We start from the raw sequence: 15,642 nt of genomic DNA, 5'->3' as shown, positions 1-15,642 counted from the left end.
GCTGAGACGTTGTGGGGTTGTAGAGTAGACCCACTCTGTGTCTGCACGCACGCGGAAGAGGCAGCAGCCAGACTGAGCCTGCCCCGAATCGCACTCACTGTAGTAAGGTCGGTAGCAAGCGTTGCAGGAAGTTTCGCAGCGTCATCACACATATTTGTGGAAAAGGTGATCCCCAGGAAGACCATCTCTCTCTCTCTCTCTCTCTCTCTCTCTCTCTCTCTCTCTCTCTCTCTCTCTCTCTCTCTCTCTACGCAGGCTTCCCAATGGCAGCAGCACACACAAAAGTTCTTACCGCCCTGCAACGTTAAATCCAGAGAGCTGATCCACTGCAGCCTTTGCATCGAAGACGTCATCGTAGACAACGAAGGCAGTGCCCCGGGTAGTGGGGGAAGTTCCTCTAGAGAACACACGTAACACACAAGGAGAACACACACACACGTCAAGCCTCAGCAGAGTTTGGCCCCCCTTCCTTCGAAGGCATCTAGCGACAAAAGGCATGAGCGGTAACCACCCAACAACACAGGTGGCTTAAAGAGACATGCCAGGCAGAGAGCAGACGAGCCGGATTGAAGAGGGCACTTTGACGGCCTTTGAAGTCAACAGAGAGGAGAGCCCAGCATGTTACTCAAAAGGACAGAAGAGGTCACGAGTCAAAGGGGAGAAGGACCTCCTATGCAGAATTGTGTGGTAGACGCTAAGAGCGAGGGCAGCGAGAAGAGGCTCTACTGGCGTACAGCAAGGCAGCCGCGCAATGCCGTTTAGGGAAGCAACACGAATGCGGTGGAAGACAGGAAGAAGAGAGGGATGTAGGGGGAAAAGGACTCGCGTTTTTTATAATCCGCGTCCTTGAGGTGTTTTTTCCGGCGTTGCATGTGAAGAGGGCGGGCAATTAGGTGCTCTACGAAGGGCTGTTGTGTGCCTTGATGGCGTTTGATGGTGGTGCCATACTTACTTTCTTATTTGTCTGATGGATCCATACTTGCCGAATATGTCGTACAACTCTTCGCCGTTGACTTTGAATGGGAGGTTCCTTACGTAGAGAACCCGTGACACTTCAGGTGCGAGGCGCTGGGGGCGGCCCCTCCCGGAGAGCAGCTGCGGTGCCTGCATTCCTTGAGAGTCAGCGGTTCAAGAGGTCGCCCGCTGCTGTATACACGCGGAGAGACGCCTAGCGCTTTGCTACGGATGAGGCTACGGACCGCTCCTGTTGTGGTAAGGGCGGCAACGGGGCAGAGAGGCATGCAGATAGGGCCACGCTGAAAACGAAGATCGCGCGCACGATCTGGATTCAAACAGAGCAAATTACGACAGAAACGACAGAGAGAGAGAATGCGATGAGCAGAGAGGGCGGACGACCTCTGTGTTCTGGTTTCAGTGCTGCATTGACGAAACTTGAACGTCTGAAAGGGCTTGCCCTGCTGCCAACCGCCACGAAGTGGCCGTTGCTGTAGCTGCTGCTGCCTTTGTTGTCGTCTTCAGAAGCAGGAAGGCGCAAATGCCAGATTACATCGTTGGATCAAACAGACTGCTCTTCCAAGGGCCCCCCATGCGGTTGACTGCCGCGCCTACTTCATCAGGGTGCTGCCAGCGTCAGTTGCTGAATGCGCTGCGTGCAACTTTGCGCGGCGTCCAGCTCGCAGATTTGCAGGCTACAGATAAAGAGTGTTCTTCGGCTAAAATGGATTTGGGCGGTGTTTCACGAAATATTTCACTCTGTAGCACCTAACTTGAGGCCAATTAGCAGTATTTAGGATCTTGAACTCGTTCCTGGGGGGGGGCCCAAGGGTGTTGAACTTCCGATCCCCTGGAGGGTCAACTATTTAGCGTCTTCGGTTTGCGATGGCTAGTGCTCGTGGTCTCAGGAGCTTTAAGAACGCTTCGAGGCGAGCTGAGGAAGCCTCACACAGAGTCGGGCAAGCTGCATGGGGGAACGGGATGGGAATTAGGGGCCCCGCGGTTGTTCTTCCGCGCAAAGTCTCCTTACACTGAGATGAAGCAGCAAGAATCCGCGTAGAAAGACGTCTCTCAAGTGCACCGGCTGCCGTCAGCCCGCTCTACACATCCGTCAAGACACTAGCAGGAGCAAGAGCAAGAGCTGCAGAAAGAGCAAGAGCAAGAGCTGCAGAAAGAGCAAGAGCAACAAGAGAAAGAGCAGCAGCTGCAGTGACTGCAGGCAGCATGCGCTCGCATCGACTGCTTGGACTTGTGCTGCAGCTGCTCTGCGCAGCCACGAGCATAGCGGCCCTGTCTGTTCGTCCGTATCCTGGCAGCGTGAAGGGAAAGCTTGCACGGGCAGCATTCCTCTGTCCGCCTAGCAATTCGGTTTCCCCACGAGCGTTACTGGGGGCCCCCCCATTGCCCTCGTGGCGCGTTTCCAAAGGTGCTGTCGCCTTAACCCATTCGCAGTCTGCAGCCTCGCGTCTTCGTGTTGCAATTCTTCCTGCTGCTGCCGCCAGCGGATCCTACACTCCATGTTTGCACGGGCAAGCTGCAGAACGGCCTGCTGCGAAGGGCCCTTGTGTGACTCCCAGCCGCTTGCCTCTCCCGAGCAGCAGCAGCAACGTCGGCATACGCTTGTGGAGAACGTGCAGCAACGAGGACGGGCAGAACTGGAGCAGACTGTGTGCAGTGCCTTTGAGGGGAGGGGGCAGAGGCGCGGGCTTTTCGTGGGAAGAGACGGCAGATCAGATGCGTGTTCAGCTGCTTCTGGATCCGTCTGTCACACCCGCCGACGTCGTGTTTACCCTAGAGGGCCGAAGACTGCGTGTGTGTTTGAAGGGCTTTCAGCCGCTGCTGGAGGGCACCCTCAAGGTGAGGTGGAAAAGCTCCTCAAAAAGCTTTTAGAGTCTGTTGCGCACAGAGCAGAAGAGCCTCTGCTTCTGCCTCCCTAGCCTGCCATCACTCGGCCTCGTTCTTTCGGATACGAGGCTGCGTCATATTCCAGCCGGCAAAGGTTTCTGTCAAATGCCTCGGAAAGACCGCATGCGCGCATGCCGCTTCTCCCGTGACACTGCGTTCTTTCTGCTCTGATTGCCGCCTGTGCAGGGCCGTGTGGACAGTTCCCAGTGCCTGTGGTTCTTGGAGCCGTACAGGGCACCTTGCGAGCAGCAGCAGCAGGATTCTTACCAGCCGTACGGACAGCAGACGGGGGAACTGACGGCCAAACAGCTGACGATCGTGCTGGAAAAGCACAGAAGCAGAGGCTTCAGTCCTGTGGCGGAAGGCGGGGGAGCCCATTGGGGAGCCCTCTTTGAAGAAACCGCAGCGGCAGAAGCGGCAGGCGCTGTGTATGACCCTCTTCCTCGAAGTGGACAGCCTCAGAAAAATCCCTTCGCCGACCAAAGGTTCGCTCGCTTGCCGTTCAGAAAGCGCAGTCTGCTTCCAGGTTTGGCTGGTGGCTACAAAAGGGCACCTGAAGAGATCGGGGGCTTTGCGTTGAGGCTGCAGCACAGAGATCATGGGGCAGTCGATAGATAGACATGTATATATATATGTATACCTATACCAATGTAAGTATATATACACCTATATATATACATTGGTATATATGTATTCCTATACCTATATATATACCTATGTACCTATGCCTATGTATATACCTCTCTACATATATATGTATCTCTGTATTTGTGTGATGTGGTTTGGCCAAAGGCAGCCAGGGGCCGTTCTCGCGGAGTTTGTGATTCCCCAAGCGTTGCTGGGAGCGTCTTTTGTTCCCCCTGCCAGGGAGACGATCACGGATGAACAGCAGCGCGAGTGGGAAGAGCAACTGCTGAAGCACGCCCTTGGCCTTCTGGATGTGTGGGCTAATGCACGAGATCCTCATTTGGTGCAGCCCTTTGCGGCGGATTCTCCGGGAATGCGTCACGGCCTTTTTGAGGCCTTTGGGTGTCCAGACACCCTAGTGCACCTGCAGGTAGAGCCCCTGCCCGACGGGGTGTTGCTGCTCTTCATGCCGCCGCTCGAGTTCGAGGGGTGCGGAGGCGGCGCGAAGAGTTCGAGTGGGCAGCAGCAGGTGCAGGAGGCTTGCTGGCCTCTGGAAGAAGGCATTGAGCTGCGTTTGACTTTTGGGGGTTTGCGAGCAGCAGCAGCCTTGCAGCAGCAGCGGGTGCCTCAGCAGCAGCTGCACGTTGTTGCCCTTCGCCGCTCTGCTGGAGCCGAGGCGCTGCACAGGTATGGGCCTGAAGTGTCTCGACACCTGCACGAAGCGGAGGAACGCATAGTCGGGAAGCTGCAGCAAGATATGGCGGCTGCGGCTGCAGCTGCGGCAGCCTCCGGGAGCGGTCTGCAGCAAGAAAACACGCAGGGGGGGGCTCAGCAGCAGCAGCAGCTGCTGCTGTACGACAAGGACGCTAGACAAAATCTCATCCGGATGGAGCAGGTAAGGCTGAACTCGCCTCCACCAGGCCTTTCCCAGCGAGGCTTATCCGATTTGGGGGGGCCAGAGAATGATGACGTGCGTGTCGTAAACGCTTTTCCGGCCTTAAACACCGCGCAATCGCCGCATGACAAAGAGGCCACGCAACAGCAACAGCAGCAGCAGCAGCAGCAGCAGCAGCAGCAGCGTCCCCCCCGCAGCAGGAAGGGCGAGCCGTCGGAGGCAGTCACAGAAGCACACGCGAGAAGCAGAAATAACAGCAGCACAAACACAAGCAGCAGCAGCAACAACAACACAAGCAGCAGCAGCAACAACAACACAAGCAGCAGCAGCAACAACAACACAAGCAGCAGCAGCAACAACACAAGCAGCAGCAGCAACAACACAAGCAGCAGCAGCAACACAAGCAGCGGTATCAGTCAGGCCAAAGATGCTCCTCCTTCAGAGACCTCCGAAGATGCTGCAGCTCTGCGAAAGAAGCTGGGCATTGAACTGCTCGATTTGGAGTCTAAAGATGCCGCTGTTCCCTCATTTATGACCACGTGGACGCCAGAGGCAAGTCTTTCCCTTTGTCTGTTCTTCTTTTTATCTTCCCCGCTTCTCTTTTTCTTCAGGCGAAAAATGTCTGTCTTTGCAGAAACAGGGGCTGCCGCGGCAGCCCGTGTGGTTTGGAAGTCCAACTGCCGCTCAGCGGCAAATGCCTGGCAGCACTCCATTCGTGCACACACTGCATGTCACTGTACAGAGCGCTTACGGCTGCTTGTTGGGATGCGGATGCGACTCTGTGAGATGCTGCTTTGTGCGTTGCTGCCACGCCTGTGCCTGTGCCTATGTGTGTGTGTGTATGCTGCACAGCGTCGACGTGCCTTCCAAGAAGACACTGCCCATGCGGTGGCTTGCCGGCTGCAGGAGGCGTCTTCGGCTCCTCCGCAGCTGCAGTTCACGGATATTGAGGCCCTTCTTCGGCAGCAGCTCAACTGCACGGAGGAGGAATTCAGGGAGGCGTGGCAGGAGGGCTATGATCGCTGCGAGCAGTACAGGCCTTTGACGCAGGATACGCAGCTCGAAGGGCAGCTGCTGCAGCGCAAGCAGGGGCTTGTTGGGGTGGAAGAGCAGCAAAAGGCTGTCCTCTACGTGCAGCAGTTCGACGAGCGGCTGAACAGCGGTCCCGAGACACGAGCGATCGATACCTATGAGGCAGCTGCGGCAGCGGCTGCTGCAGCTGCAGACGATCCAGCTGCGGCAGCGTTGCATGCAGAGGAAGGCGATGACAGCACCGACGCTGGCATCAAGACGCGTTCCCCACATATTGATCCCTTTGCAGGCCCCTCGGCGGATCTTGCTCCGCCCCACACGATGCACGAGGTTCCTGCCTTCGAAGGCAAGCTGCCTTCCGAACGGAGGGGGAGAGAGAAGGGGGGCATGTTTTGCGGTAGCCTGGAAGCGTCTTCTTGAGGCGCGTTCAGCTGAAAGCGCGCTGTGTTTCCTCCCAGTCAGTCTCTTTATGCATGCAAGTACATGACGGGGTTCTCTGTGTGCTGCATGCGGGAGGGAGAAGCGGCGGCAAGGCCGCTCTGAACGGCGTTGAATGTCTTGCGCTCCTCTTGACGATCGCATTTGAATACCTCCTCAGTGCAACTTTTTGCGCGCAGAAGTGCCAAGACACCGGCGCTATCTTCTGATGAATCCTCAGGAGCGGTCACAAGTTCGCCAGGAGATTCAGAAAGACGTGAGGGATCACGAGCTGCAAGAAGCAAAATGACTGACGCGGGTGCCTTGTTCCCCAGAGAGGAGAAAGACTGACATTTTCTTCCAAGAGTGGGGCAGTGCTGGCCTTGTCGCGCGTTGCTTTTTAAGAGTTTGGGCTGAAAGATGCGCATTCTGCGGTTGCTTTTAGATCTGGCGATTCGACGTGCTGCTGTCGGAGCTTGAAAGAGAAAAGGATCGCAGCCAGTGGCTTCTCATCTGCGAGCAGTACAAGTCCGTCTTTTCGTCTGTCCTTCAAATTGCCCCTAAGCACTGCCGCCTCCAAATACACCCTTACGCTTGTTTCTTTTTGTGCTTTCCCTTTGCTTCTTGAGCGCAACCAACCTAAAGAGCCTTCTAGGTGTTTTTCGGTAGCAATGCATGCCTTGCTGATAGAGGTCTTCGTGTGAGCTTCTCGATCCAAGTTAAGCTTTCCTTCTAGTGACATACAGAGAGAGAACGCTGCTATCCCCTTCTGCCGCGTCTCCTTGGCTGGTGGTGGTGGTGCTGCTGCTTTTTTTTTCTCTCTCTCACCTTCTGTCCTTCCTTGCCTTCTTCTTCTTCCGCCTTTTCCTGCCAAAGAAATAAAAAGCCCTAGTTGCTTCCTCGACCGCTCGCCACGCCTTTTCAATGCTTAGCCATCCTGCTTGCTCGCCGTCTGTAGCTTTACGGCTCCCTGCCTCAATTCTTTTTTCGCGGAGGCTTGCGCTGGACTTGCAGAGACTTGTTGCTGGCAGAATCCTACTTCTTGCTGCTGACGATCCGCCTGCTCGAAGCGCCGCGTCAGCCTCCTGAGAGCGTGGCGGCTTCCAGTACAGCGGCTGCTGCCACATATGTTGGTCTGCCGACAGCAGCGACGGAGATTAGCGAGAGAGGAGACAGGCAAACGAAGGAGGCTTGGTCGGCAGAGGAACGGGAACGTCTTCGCTTCATAAATCGATTCGTGCATTCGCTTTATGAGGACTTGGGGGCACTCCTACAAGCCAATGCGGCAACACAACTCAAGAAGATCAAGCTGCTTTGCATGCAAGCAGTACAGGATATGTCGAAGCTCAACGAATATGTATGCACACACGAACATCCCTTTTGTCTCACAGGACCTTCTCCTGCCGCTTGCGCTTCTCTGTCGCGCACTTTCATTGTGGAGAGCAGCCTCGCCTTCCGTTTCTCTTAACCTCTCTGCCCCGTATGCGTGTGTTCATGTGTGTATATATCTGTGTGTCTACTCGTGAGCCTATGTGCGTTTGTATGTGTGTATTTGTCTGTGCTTCTGTTTCTGTGTGTCAGTGTGTGTGTCTGTGTGTATGCGTGTGTGTGTGTGTGTATTTCTCTCTGTCTCTCTGTCTGTCTCTCTCTGTCTCTCTCTCTCTGTCTCTCTCTGTGTCTCTCTGTCTCTCTCTGTGCCTGTTGATCTGTGTGTTGGCATGCGTTTCTCTCTATGCACCTGCACGTAGGCCTCTCTATCGAATTCTCCCTGCTTTGTCTGAGGGAATTCCCTGTGTCGCTGGCGCGTTCTCAGGCTGAGTCCATGAAACCGTTGTTTGATAGGGATTTCTTCGCCTTTCTGATTACCGCGATCCAGGAAGAGCGACGTCGCATTGCGTGTGTTTTGTTTCACGCAATAGCTGCTTTTCTCCTTGTGGAGGTTGTTCGTCTCTTGGTGGCAAAGGCCAGGGAAAGGCGGGCTAGATTTGGAAGGAACGCCTTTACGTTCCCCAGGAGCCTCATAGGAAGGCCACGAGATGGGGGATCCCCAGCAGCGACTAAAAACGTGTTTGCTGAGTCGCTAGTACTGAAGAGGCATTCGCCTTTGAGCCACGCTGAGTAGAGGATGCTTCTTGCGGGGTGCTTGTTGCACATGTCTGTAGGCAGGAAGGCCTCAACCCGGATGCGGCGCCAAGTCAGTGGCTTTTGGTGTTGCTGGTAATACAAAAGGGCGTTACCGCGTTGTTTGAGAAGGAGATACGCGAGGTAAGAGGCTTTTTATTGACGCCAGAACGCATGCAACAAAGGCCCCGTATGCATGCAAAAAAGGCCCCCAACGTCTGCATGGCTTGCTCCTTAGCAGCCAGGAGAGAGGCGCTCTCATCGAGAAGCGGAGCAGCAGGCTCGCGGGAATTCCTCGGGGGCACTGGTGTCAACAACAACAACGCCAGTGGTGCCTGTCTGTCTGTCTGTCTGCAGAGAAGTGCTCACTCTCTGTCTCTCTATGTGCCGTGTTTCTCTCCGCCTGTGGGGTTGCCTTGATGCGGCTCAGGACGTGCTGGATCTTGGATTCATTCTGACACAGCCTCAGCCTGATGTGCGGCGTCGCTGTCTGGAGCTGTGGATCGCACAGCTTCCCAAATGTGACTGGCGGCAATTCAAGCTTCTTGGCTTGCGACTTGCAGAGCGATTTACCTCGGGGTAAGAAAAAGTTGGCGAAGCCTTCTTTTCGCGAAAATCCTCAGTATTTGGACCTTAGTGTTTGTAGGAGGAGGTTTTGCCTGATGCGCCTCGAATTACAAAGTGCCACTCAGTCGTATTTACTTCCTCCTTCCCGGCCTGAGGTGCTCTCCTTGTGCCCCCTCCCCCCTCCCCGCTTTCCCCCTCGAGGCTCGTGTTATTCGTAAAGAGGGAGACAGTCTCTCCTCATGCACTTCTGGAATGCCGACACCCTTCAGGAGAATGCGGTGCTGCACCCGCCTTTATTTGCCTGCGCTGTGCTGTTGTCGACCCGACACACTCACACAGCGCAACAAAGAGTAGAAAACACAAGACAAGCGCGTCTGCCGTACTTGTTTTTGAGCCATGTTTCTGAGCACCGGCTGCGCCTGGCTGCTTGCCGTCTCGATGCTCACTCTCTTGCTTCCCCATACTTCTCAAAAGCAAAGGCGTGGCTCTGCCTTTTGTTTGTGGGGCCTGCACTTGTGCGGCTAATTCTTGCCAGGGCGTACAGCGGAGCTGCAGTGTCTGCATACCCCTGGCTGCCTGCCGCTGCGCGGCAGCTGGCGAAGGATCTGGAGCAGCTGCTGCCCGACTGGCTCATAGAAGGGATGCTCTCTGACTTCGATAGGCATGTAATGCAGAAGCAGCTCGTGAGCGTCCCCCCCGCAACACAGAGAATATATATTTTCACGCCTCGCAGCCTCTCCGGCAGCAGAGTGCAGGGCGAAGGTGGCAGTCTCCGAGTGAACGACCCCCTCCATGATGCGATGTGTCAGCTTCCATTTTTTTACACGCAAAATGGCTGTGGATGCTTGCCTCCTCTCAGGCCCAGCGTCCTTTCCTCTTCGGCTCTATGGCACCTCCTAAACCGCCACCTGAGGGGTCCCCCGAATCTCTCTATGCAGATGTAAGCCTCCCTCTCTCTTTACCCCTCCTCCACTGCTACCTCATCTTCGGCCTTAGGCACAAGAGGGATATGTGATGTGGACTGTATGGCGCGGGGGGGTGTTTCCTTCGTCCCCTACAGCTTTGTTGCACGCAGTGGATACGACTGCGCGCTGACAGGCGTCCTTCACGTGCCTTTGGAGCTGTGCATGCATGTTGCTGGCTTCGCAGGTGGGCAAGCGTCTTCGAAAGGAAGTAGAGGATGCGGCGGTGAGGCGCGAGGGAAGGGTATACACGTTTATAGCTGCTAGTTTGTGTGGCAACTCCCTACTGCACAGCTTTTGGGGGGAGAGCGAAGGGGGAGCAGCGGGCTGTGCAGAACGAGTGGAGGCAGCGAACGCGTGTGAGGCTATTTATGTGTCACGGAAGCCCTTAACAGACAGAGCCGGTGGACTCCAGGAGAAAGGGTTCCTCGAGAGGCTTCTGCCATATTGCTGTGCACACAAGGCACACCTGCAACAGCTTGCACGTTGACGATTCCTTGTCTCTCCAAGAGGGCAGCAACGTTTCCCACGCCGCTCTTGTCCTTGACGGATTAGGCCTTGTATAGATCTGTGTATATGTGTTCCTATGCATGTGTGTATATGTGTTCCTATGCATGTGTGTATATGTGTTCCTATGCATGAGTGTATATGTGTTCCTATGCATGTGTGTATGTGTGTTCCTATGCATGAGTGTATATGTGTTCCTATGCATGTGTGTATATGTGTTCCTATGCATGAGTGTATATGTGTTCCTATGCATGAGTGTATATGTGTTCCTATGCATGTGTGTATATGTGTTCCTATGCATGAGTGTATATGTGTTCCTATGCATGAGTGTATATGTGTTCCTATGCATGAGTGTATATGTGTTCCTATGCATGTGTGTATATGTGTTCCTATGCATGAGTGTATATGTGTTTCTATGCATGTGTGTATATGTGTTCCTATGCATGTGTGTATATGTGTTCCTATGCATGTGTGTATATGTGTTCCTATGCATGAGTGTATATGTGTTCCTATGTATGTGTTCCTGTAGATGGCCTTTTCCCAGGCACCGACTATTCACGAGAGGACAGGCGAAGTCCTTACCTAAGCAAAAGAGGGTGAAGCCTCGCCTGTCGATCGGTTGAGCCTCATTTTGCGGTGGGCGGAGGGAGGAGTTCAAAACTTCTTCCGGCTGATTCGATGCACAGCACGAAAGCCCAGAGCGCCTGCTGAGGCTGGCTGTGTGCTGTCTATGTGAATCAGTTGCAGTCAGCGTGTAATTGGTGTAGATGAAGCACTGACCCCACGAATGCAGCTGACGCATGCAGCTCCCTCCTGGCGCAGCCTTGTTACGAAGGCTTAGCCTCGCGCAGCTCAGAAGTTACCAAATAGGCCCCTTCTTGCCTTGGCTTGTAGGGAAAGGGCAACGACACGTAGGGACGGTTGGGGTCGTTCGTAGCATGGACACACTTTTGGTAACACGCTAGATCCCCCCTGTCTCACCCCTCAAGAACCAGCGCTTGCGCTCACCTCCCCGCATGCGGGTAAAATTCCCCCAGAGGCTACTGTTATTGCGGGGAGCGAAAGACGGGGGCACTGGTTAGAGCGATCCAGCGAACATGCGCCACCGTGCCTCCCTGACGCCAACACGCAAGGCTGCGGAGGGTCTTCGTGCTAGACTATCTGCCAGTCCTACACGTACTGCAAGGGCCCCTATGCACGCGCAGACTCTGCATGCGCTACCCTTGTGCCGCACGCGGCGGCTTTGCGCGTCGGTACAGAAATTTAAAGACGGCGTGGGAAACGGCGTATCTGTCGTGGGAACCCTCCCTAAGTAGGACTCGGTCTACTACTGCGACTTTTTAGTGGTAGCGTTAACTGCGCTTTTTTGACCCCCTGTTTTCCCCGATCTTACATCTTATGTCTACGGAGGTTGGTCGGTAAAGGTGTGCGTAGGTGCGTCTGTATCGAGTGCTTTGGGAGGCCTGATGCGCAGCGTTTCTCGCTAGCCTTCGAGACACCCCGCTAGCCACTTAAATAAACGTCGACTGTTTCTCGAAGAGCTCCTCGCCCCTAGGCCAAAAGAAGCCACTACTGCACGCTCCCCCCTCTACAAAAGGCATGCAGGAGGGTAGTAGGGGCCCAGCGCGATGTACATCAAGGTCCCTAAACACCCCCACAAACCCTAAACTGATAGAGGGGCCTTCTATGGGGCTTTGTTTCTTTCTCTCCCGCTCTCTTCGCACCAAACCCCCCGACGCGGCAACCCGTGTACTCTCCGGCCGTTCTTAACGATACTGCGCAAGCACAATCCCCACAAAAATACATTCGCTGCACGCGCAAACTTCGAAAGGGCAACGACAAGTAGGCAAGTACACATATACGCAACACAGCGGCGAAAAGAAAATATCGTCGGACACCCCTCGCCGGGGGTTGCATGATTCCAAAAGACGCTATTTTGATACTCGGCAGCACCTTTGCAGAATACTCTGAGATCTGACCACAGCCCAGCAGCCGCTTGCCATGCAGACCGCCTTAAGGAGCATCAGATACACATCGTCTCACCTTTTGAAACCCAATAAGGGTGGCTCTCTCCCTGAAGCACTGACGGCACATGTTCAGGCCATACTTCCTCACCATTCCGTGGCGGTTGCTGCACACACGGCTGCAGACCAACACACATCAAACAGCACCCGCACTCCCAATCAGTGCAAAGTAAGCCGAATGCCGCTCCCTACCGCAGAAGCGTCTACCCAACGCCGGCATGAAATGCTTTGCATGCATGCATGCATGGTCTACGTCCACCTAGGGGGGACAGTGGTGCTGCCCGGCACAGCATGAACGACCCCTCAGCCTTCTGACTTTATACGCGGCTCGCTCTCCCCCTGACTGGCCCCTCCTCGAGCCTCTTGGTATGCAAACCCTTGACACCACGCGAGCGTCGCGGCAAGCTCCCGTTTGCAGATGGACCGCTGAGCACCCCAGAGACCGCTGACTGCATGCGGAGTTCTCTTAAGCCACTAGCTCCCTCTAAAACGGCAAAACAGCGGCAGCCCGACCATCCCCACATGCGAAAATTCCGCAGTGGGGCTTCTGGCTGCCCGTCATCAAGTGCCGGGAGCAGCAAGCCGGAGGCGAAGGGATCAAAGGACCAAGTGCCAAGCGTGAGAATCCGAAAATTTCGACGCTGATTTCCGGCAATAGGCTCACCACTGGCGGCCTCCGGGGCCAAACTTCTTGGGACGGGTGTTGTAGGTGGTGCCCATCTTCACGGAGAGGTCGCTTGGATATACACTGCAGAGCGTGGCAGCAAGCAGGAGGAGCGACAAACGGCGAGAGAAGAGGCCGGGAGAGTTGTTAGGTGCAAGAATTCGCAGTGCTTTGCTGCAGCAGCTGCCATAGGACGCCGCTAGGATGATGATGCTGCATGGGGAGGCTGCTGCAGCAGCAGCAGCCGCTGCTGCAGCAGCCGCTGCTGCAACTCTGGGTGCGGGGTGCAGCTGCTGCTGGATCCATCCTTGGTCTGCTCTTTCGAAGGCGCCTCTCCGCCGTTAATTTCTTCTGCCCGCGCGTTTTCTTCTGCCCTAAAGTAAGCGAAGCGAGGTCAACTTGCGGCGCCGTCCTCGCCTCCCCTTACGCGGTTCCTGGGGGAAGCCCGTAGAGTCTCTTGTGGCGGCTGCTGATTGCGGTGAAGTCGCTCTGTTCGCTGTGTGGGGTTAGATTCTTTGTGTCGTGTATTACATTTATTCGCTTCATGATTCCAGCCTCTCATAGGCAGCGCTGGAACGCCAGCCGCCACTGCGTGCGGCGCGTAGGGATCCTCAACGTGCGGGGTTCTGCGGCATGCATGTCAATTCGAAAAACTCAAAGAGATTCGTGCGGAGGCAGTTTTTGTGACGAGCACGCCTATTTAGTGCACTTGGGGAGGGTCTTGGAGTCTCCTGAAGGCCGCTGTAGTCTGCATCTGCGTATGTACTCGGCGGAGGGTGCCGTGGCGAGCAGGACCCCCCCTGAAGAGGCTTTATATTTTTGTGTTGTGACGTGTGTCGATACACACCTTGGATTATTAGCGGGAGCCTAGACACGAAGGGCTGCTCGGCATGCCACCTTGTGCTGTCTGCCGGCACATGCAGAAATGATCCCGGGCATGGGGCACTGATGTGTAGCAAGGGGTCTCTTGATGTGATCGTGTGGCGTTTACGGAGCATACTCGGCTAGGAGGCTTCGGCTCTTCATTTTTGCTGCTGCATGGAGGCCCCGCGCTGGGGCTTTGTGCCGTGACATTTGCATGTGTTTTGTTGTTTCACTACTGCCGTGTGGCGGATTCGCCATGTGCGCGCCTGGGCATATGCATGTTTGGCGTAGATACAGCGGAAGGCGGGGCTTCTCATTGCGCCAGTACATGTATTCCACGGGGAACCCCGATCTGGGGCTGCGCATCTATGTCTGTTCATGTGTGTGGGTGTTTGTCGGGTGGGGTTGCAGGCCAGAGCCGAAGGGAAGAGTGCGTTCAAGATGGCGGCAACCGATTTCAAACTCTTTGGTCGGTGGTCCTATGAGGACGTGAACGTCTCCGATCTGTCCTTGGTAGACTACCTGGCAATCAAGAATAAAGCCGCCGTTCTGACACCCCACACAGCCGGCAGGTAGGGCACCCCTGTGCACTTTGAAAAAGTGCTTCTTTCCTTCTCCTCCTCCTTGCAGCGGCGGTTTCACACTTCTTATAGGGCCTCTCCTGAGGTGCTGTGTCTCGGTTCTGGGGTTGCGCACAGCCTGGCACGCATGCCAAGCACTGGGGGGAGGGGGGGAAACGATTCGCGGGTTCAGGATGAATGCCTGGGAAGCACATACTTGCGTGTATGGTGGGGTGTCTTTTTGTTTTTTTTGAATGCATTTCCTGGTTTGGGTCCAACTTTGGGATCCTCGTGCACTCCCTCTGAGGTGCTATTCTCCCTTGTCTCGTCCAGGTACCAGAAGAAGCGCTTCAGGAAGGCACAATGCCCTTTGGTAGAGCGCCTCGTGAACTCCCTGATGATGCACGGGAGAAACAGCGGCAAGAAGGTCATGGCGATCCGCATTGTTAGGCATGCTTTCGAGATCATCGCGCTCATGACTGACAAGAACCCCATTCAAGTAAGCTGGCTAGTGTGTGGGGGAGTTGAAGGTGATTTTTCTTCTTTGCTAGGATGCAGCAGAAGGAGCGACTCGAGCACCCCAGGGCTCACAGAGAGGTTCCCTTGCTCGTTGCTGTGTGTTACTGCCATGCGTGTTGCTAGCGGATTATGCATGCGACTTCTGCTGCTGTCTGTGGTCAGTCCAGTAGAAGGGCATGTCTTAAGATTGCAGTTCATAGGACGTTTTTTCGTCCGTGCAAACGCCTTTTCTATGGCGTGTATGGTGCCAGTGGGGCGGGGAGGCAGGTCTAGGAAGAGACCGTCAAGCACCTGCGGGGTTGCTGACATGACAGCAGCGCGTTCTGTTCATCCTTTGGTGCGATCTGCGCCTCGCTTTTTTCTGCTTGCGCAGGTGCTCCTTCAAGCCGTGGAGCGTGGAGGACCCAGGGAAGACTCGACACGTATCGGGAGTGCAGGTGTCGTCAGAAGGCAAGCAGTTGACGTGTCACCTCTCCGCCGTGTGAACCAGGCTATCTACCTCATCTGTACTGGTGCCAGGTACGCAGAGAGGATTGTTTAGGATTCTGACGGCGCATTTGTGCATGTGCTTTTGGCTCAGTGCGGGCACTTGTTCTACGCGCATGCACGGCTGGACGGTGTCTGCTTGTTTTGTGACGCAGGTCTGCTGCGTTCCGCAACCTGAAGAGCATGTCTGAGTGCCTGGCGGACGAGATCATGAACTGCGCCAAGGAGAGCAGCAATTCCTACGCGATCAAGAAGAAGGACGAGATCGAGCGTGTTGCTAAAGCCAACCGTTAAGAGGCTTCGCGCACTTCGCGTTGGGGCTGGAGAGCACCCAGCTCCACGTGTGCTTAGTACTTGCATGCCTCTTGTCGGGGGCTTTGTTTGAAGGAAGGCTTCCTGAGGGGTCGCCTGCCACGTACTGGCCCTTTGCTTGTTGCCGACAAACATGCCAGGTGCACGGAGATACTTAAAACTCGTGTTATAGGCCCTTAGGGGGCTGCCGCCATTACTTACAGTCTTCCCTCAATATAGTTTTGTA

General features: G+C 55.2%; 3 protein-coding genes across 3 annotated transcripts; 2 read left to right on the top strand and 1 right to left on the bottom strand.

Moving 5' to 3' along the window:
• Window positions 1–288: 288 nt before the first annotated feature.
• On the bottom strand, window positions 289–1,110 carry LOC34620105 (splicing factor 3B subunit 6). Its single transcript, XM_026335319.1, has 2 exons — window positions 953–1,110; window positions 289–397 (listed from the first exon to the last, which is right to left on the bottom strand). The coding sequence occupies exons 1-2, from the start codon at window positions 1,108–1,110 to the stop codon at window positions 289–291; spliced, it is 267 nt and encodes an 88-aa protein (XP_026191104.1).
• A 729-nt stretch (window positions 1,111–1,839) lies between these two features.
• On the top strand, window positions 1,840–10,573 carry LOC34620106. Its single transcript, XM_026335317.1, has 15 exons — window positions 1,840–1,969; window positions 2,381–2,811; window positions 3,046–3,465; window positions 3,656–4,593; window positions 4,654–4,766; window positions 4,824–4,933; window positions 5,234–5,759; window positions 6,031–6,107; window positions 6,276–6,358; window positions 6,845–7,187; window positions 8,382–8,530; window positions 9,054–9,201; window positions 9,378–9,458; window positions 9,668–9,706; window positions 10,517–10,573. The coding sequence occupies exons 1-15, from the start codon at window positions 1,840–1,842 to the stop codon at window positions 10,571–10,573; spliced, it is 3,645 nt and encodes a 1,214-aa protein (XP_026191102.1).
• Window positions 10,574–13,980: 3,407 nt separating this feature from the next.
• Window positions 13,981–15,398, top strand: LOC34623776 (40S ribosomal protein S5). The gene is made up of 4 exons (XM_026335324.1): window positions 13,981–14,111; window positions 14,433–14,598; window positions 14,992–15,137; window positions 15,260–15,398. The coding sequence occupies exons 1-4, from the start codon at window positions 13,981–13,983 to the stop codon at window positions 15,396–15,398; spliced, it is 582 nt and encodes a 193-aa protein (XP_026191109.1).
• Window positions 15,399–15,642: the final 244 nt, after the last annotated feature.

Source organism: Cyclospora cayetanensis, unplaced genomic scaffold (genome assembly GCF_002999335.1).
Source record: "Cyclospora cayetanensis isolate NF1_C8 unplaced genomic scaffold, CcayRef3 CcayRef3_contig_65, whole genome shotgun sequence".
Classification (NCBI taxonomy): domain Eukaryota; phylum Apicomplexa; class Conoidasida; order Eucoccidiorida; family Eimeriidae; genus Cyclospora; species Cyclospora cayetanensis.
Note: the sequence above shows the minus strand (reverse complement) of the source record. Positions and strands in the feature narration are given on the sequence as shown.

Bases quoted from the DNA above. Each gene is read 5' to 3' on its own strand.
- LOC34620105 (XM_026335319.1), bottom strand. From the start codon at position 1,110: ATGCAGGCACCGCAGCTGCTCTCCGGGAGGGGCCGCCCCCAGCGCCTC. The intron at 398-952 runs GTAAGTATGGCA...TGTGTTCTCTAG, and splicing joins TCCATCAGACAAATAAGAAA to AGGAACTTCCCCCACTACCC.
- LOC34620106 (XM_026335317.1), top strand. From the start codon at position 1,840: ATGGCTAGTGCTCGTGGTCTCAGGAGCTTTAAGAACGCTTCGAGGCGA. The intron at 6,108-6,275 runs GTGAGGGATCAC...GGTTGCTTTTAG, and splicing joins GCCAGGAGATTCAGAAAGAC to ATCTGGCGATTCGACGTGCT. The intron at 9,202-9,377 runs GTGAGCGTCCCC...GCCTCCTCTCAG, and splicing joins ATGTAATGCAGAAGCAGCTC to GCCCAGCGTCCTTTCCTCTT.
- LOC34623776 (XM_026335324.1), top strand. From the start codon at position 13,981: ATGGCGGCAACCGATTTCAAACTCTTTGGTCGGTGGTCCTATGAGGAC. The intron at 14,112-14,432 runs GTAGGGCACCCC...TGTCTCGTCCAG, and splicing joins ACACCCCACACAGCCGGCAG to GTACCAGAAGAAGCGCTTCA. The intron at 15,138-15,259 runs GTACGCAGAGAG...TTTGTGACGCAG, and splicing joins CTCATCTGTACTGGTGCCAG to GTCTGCTGCGTTCCGCAACC.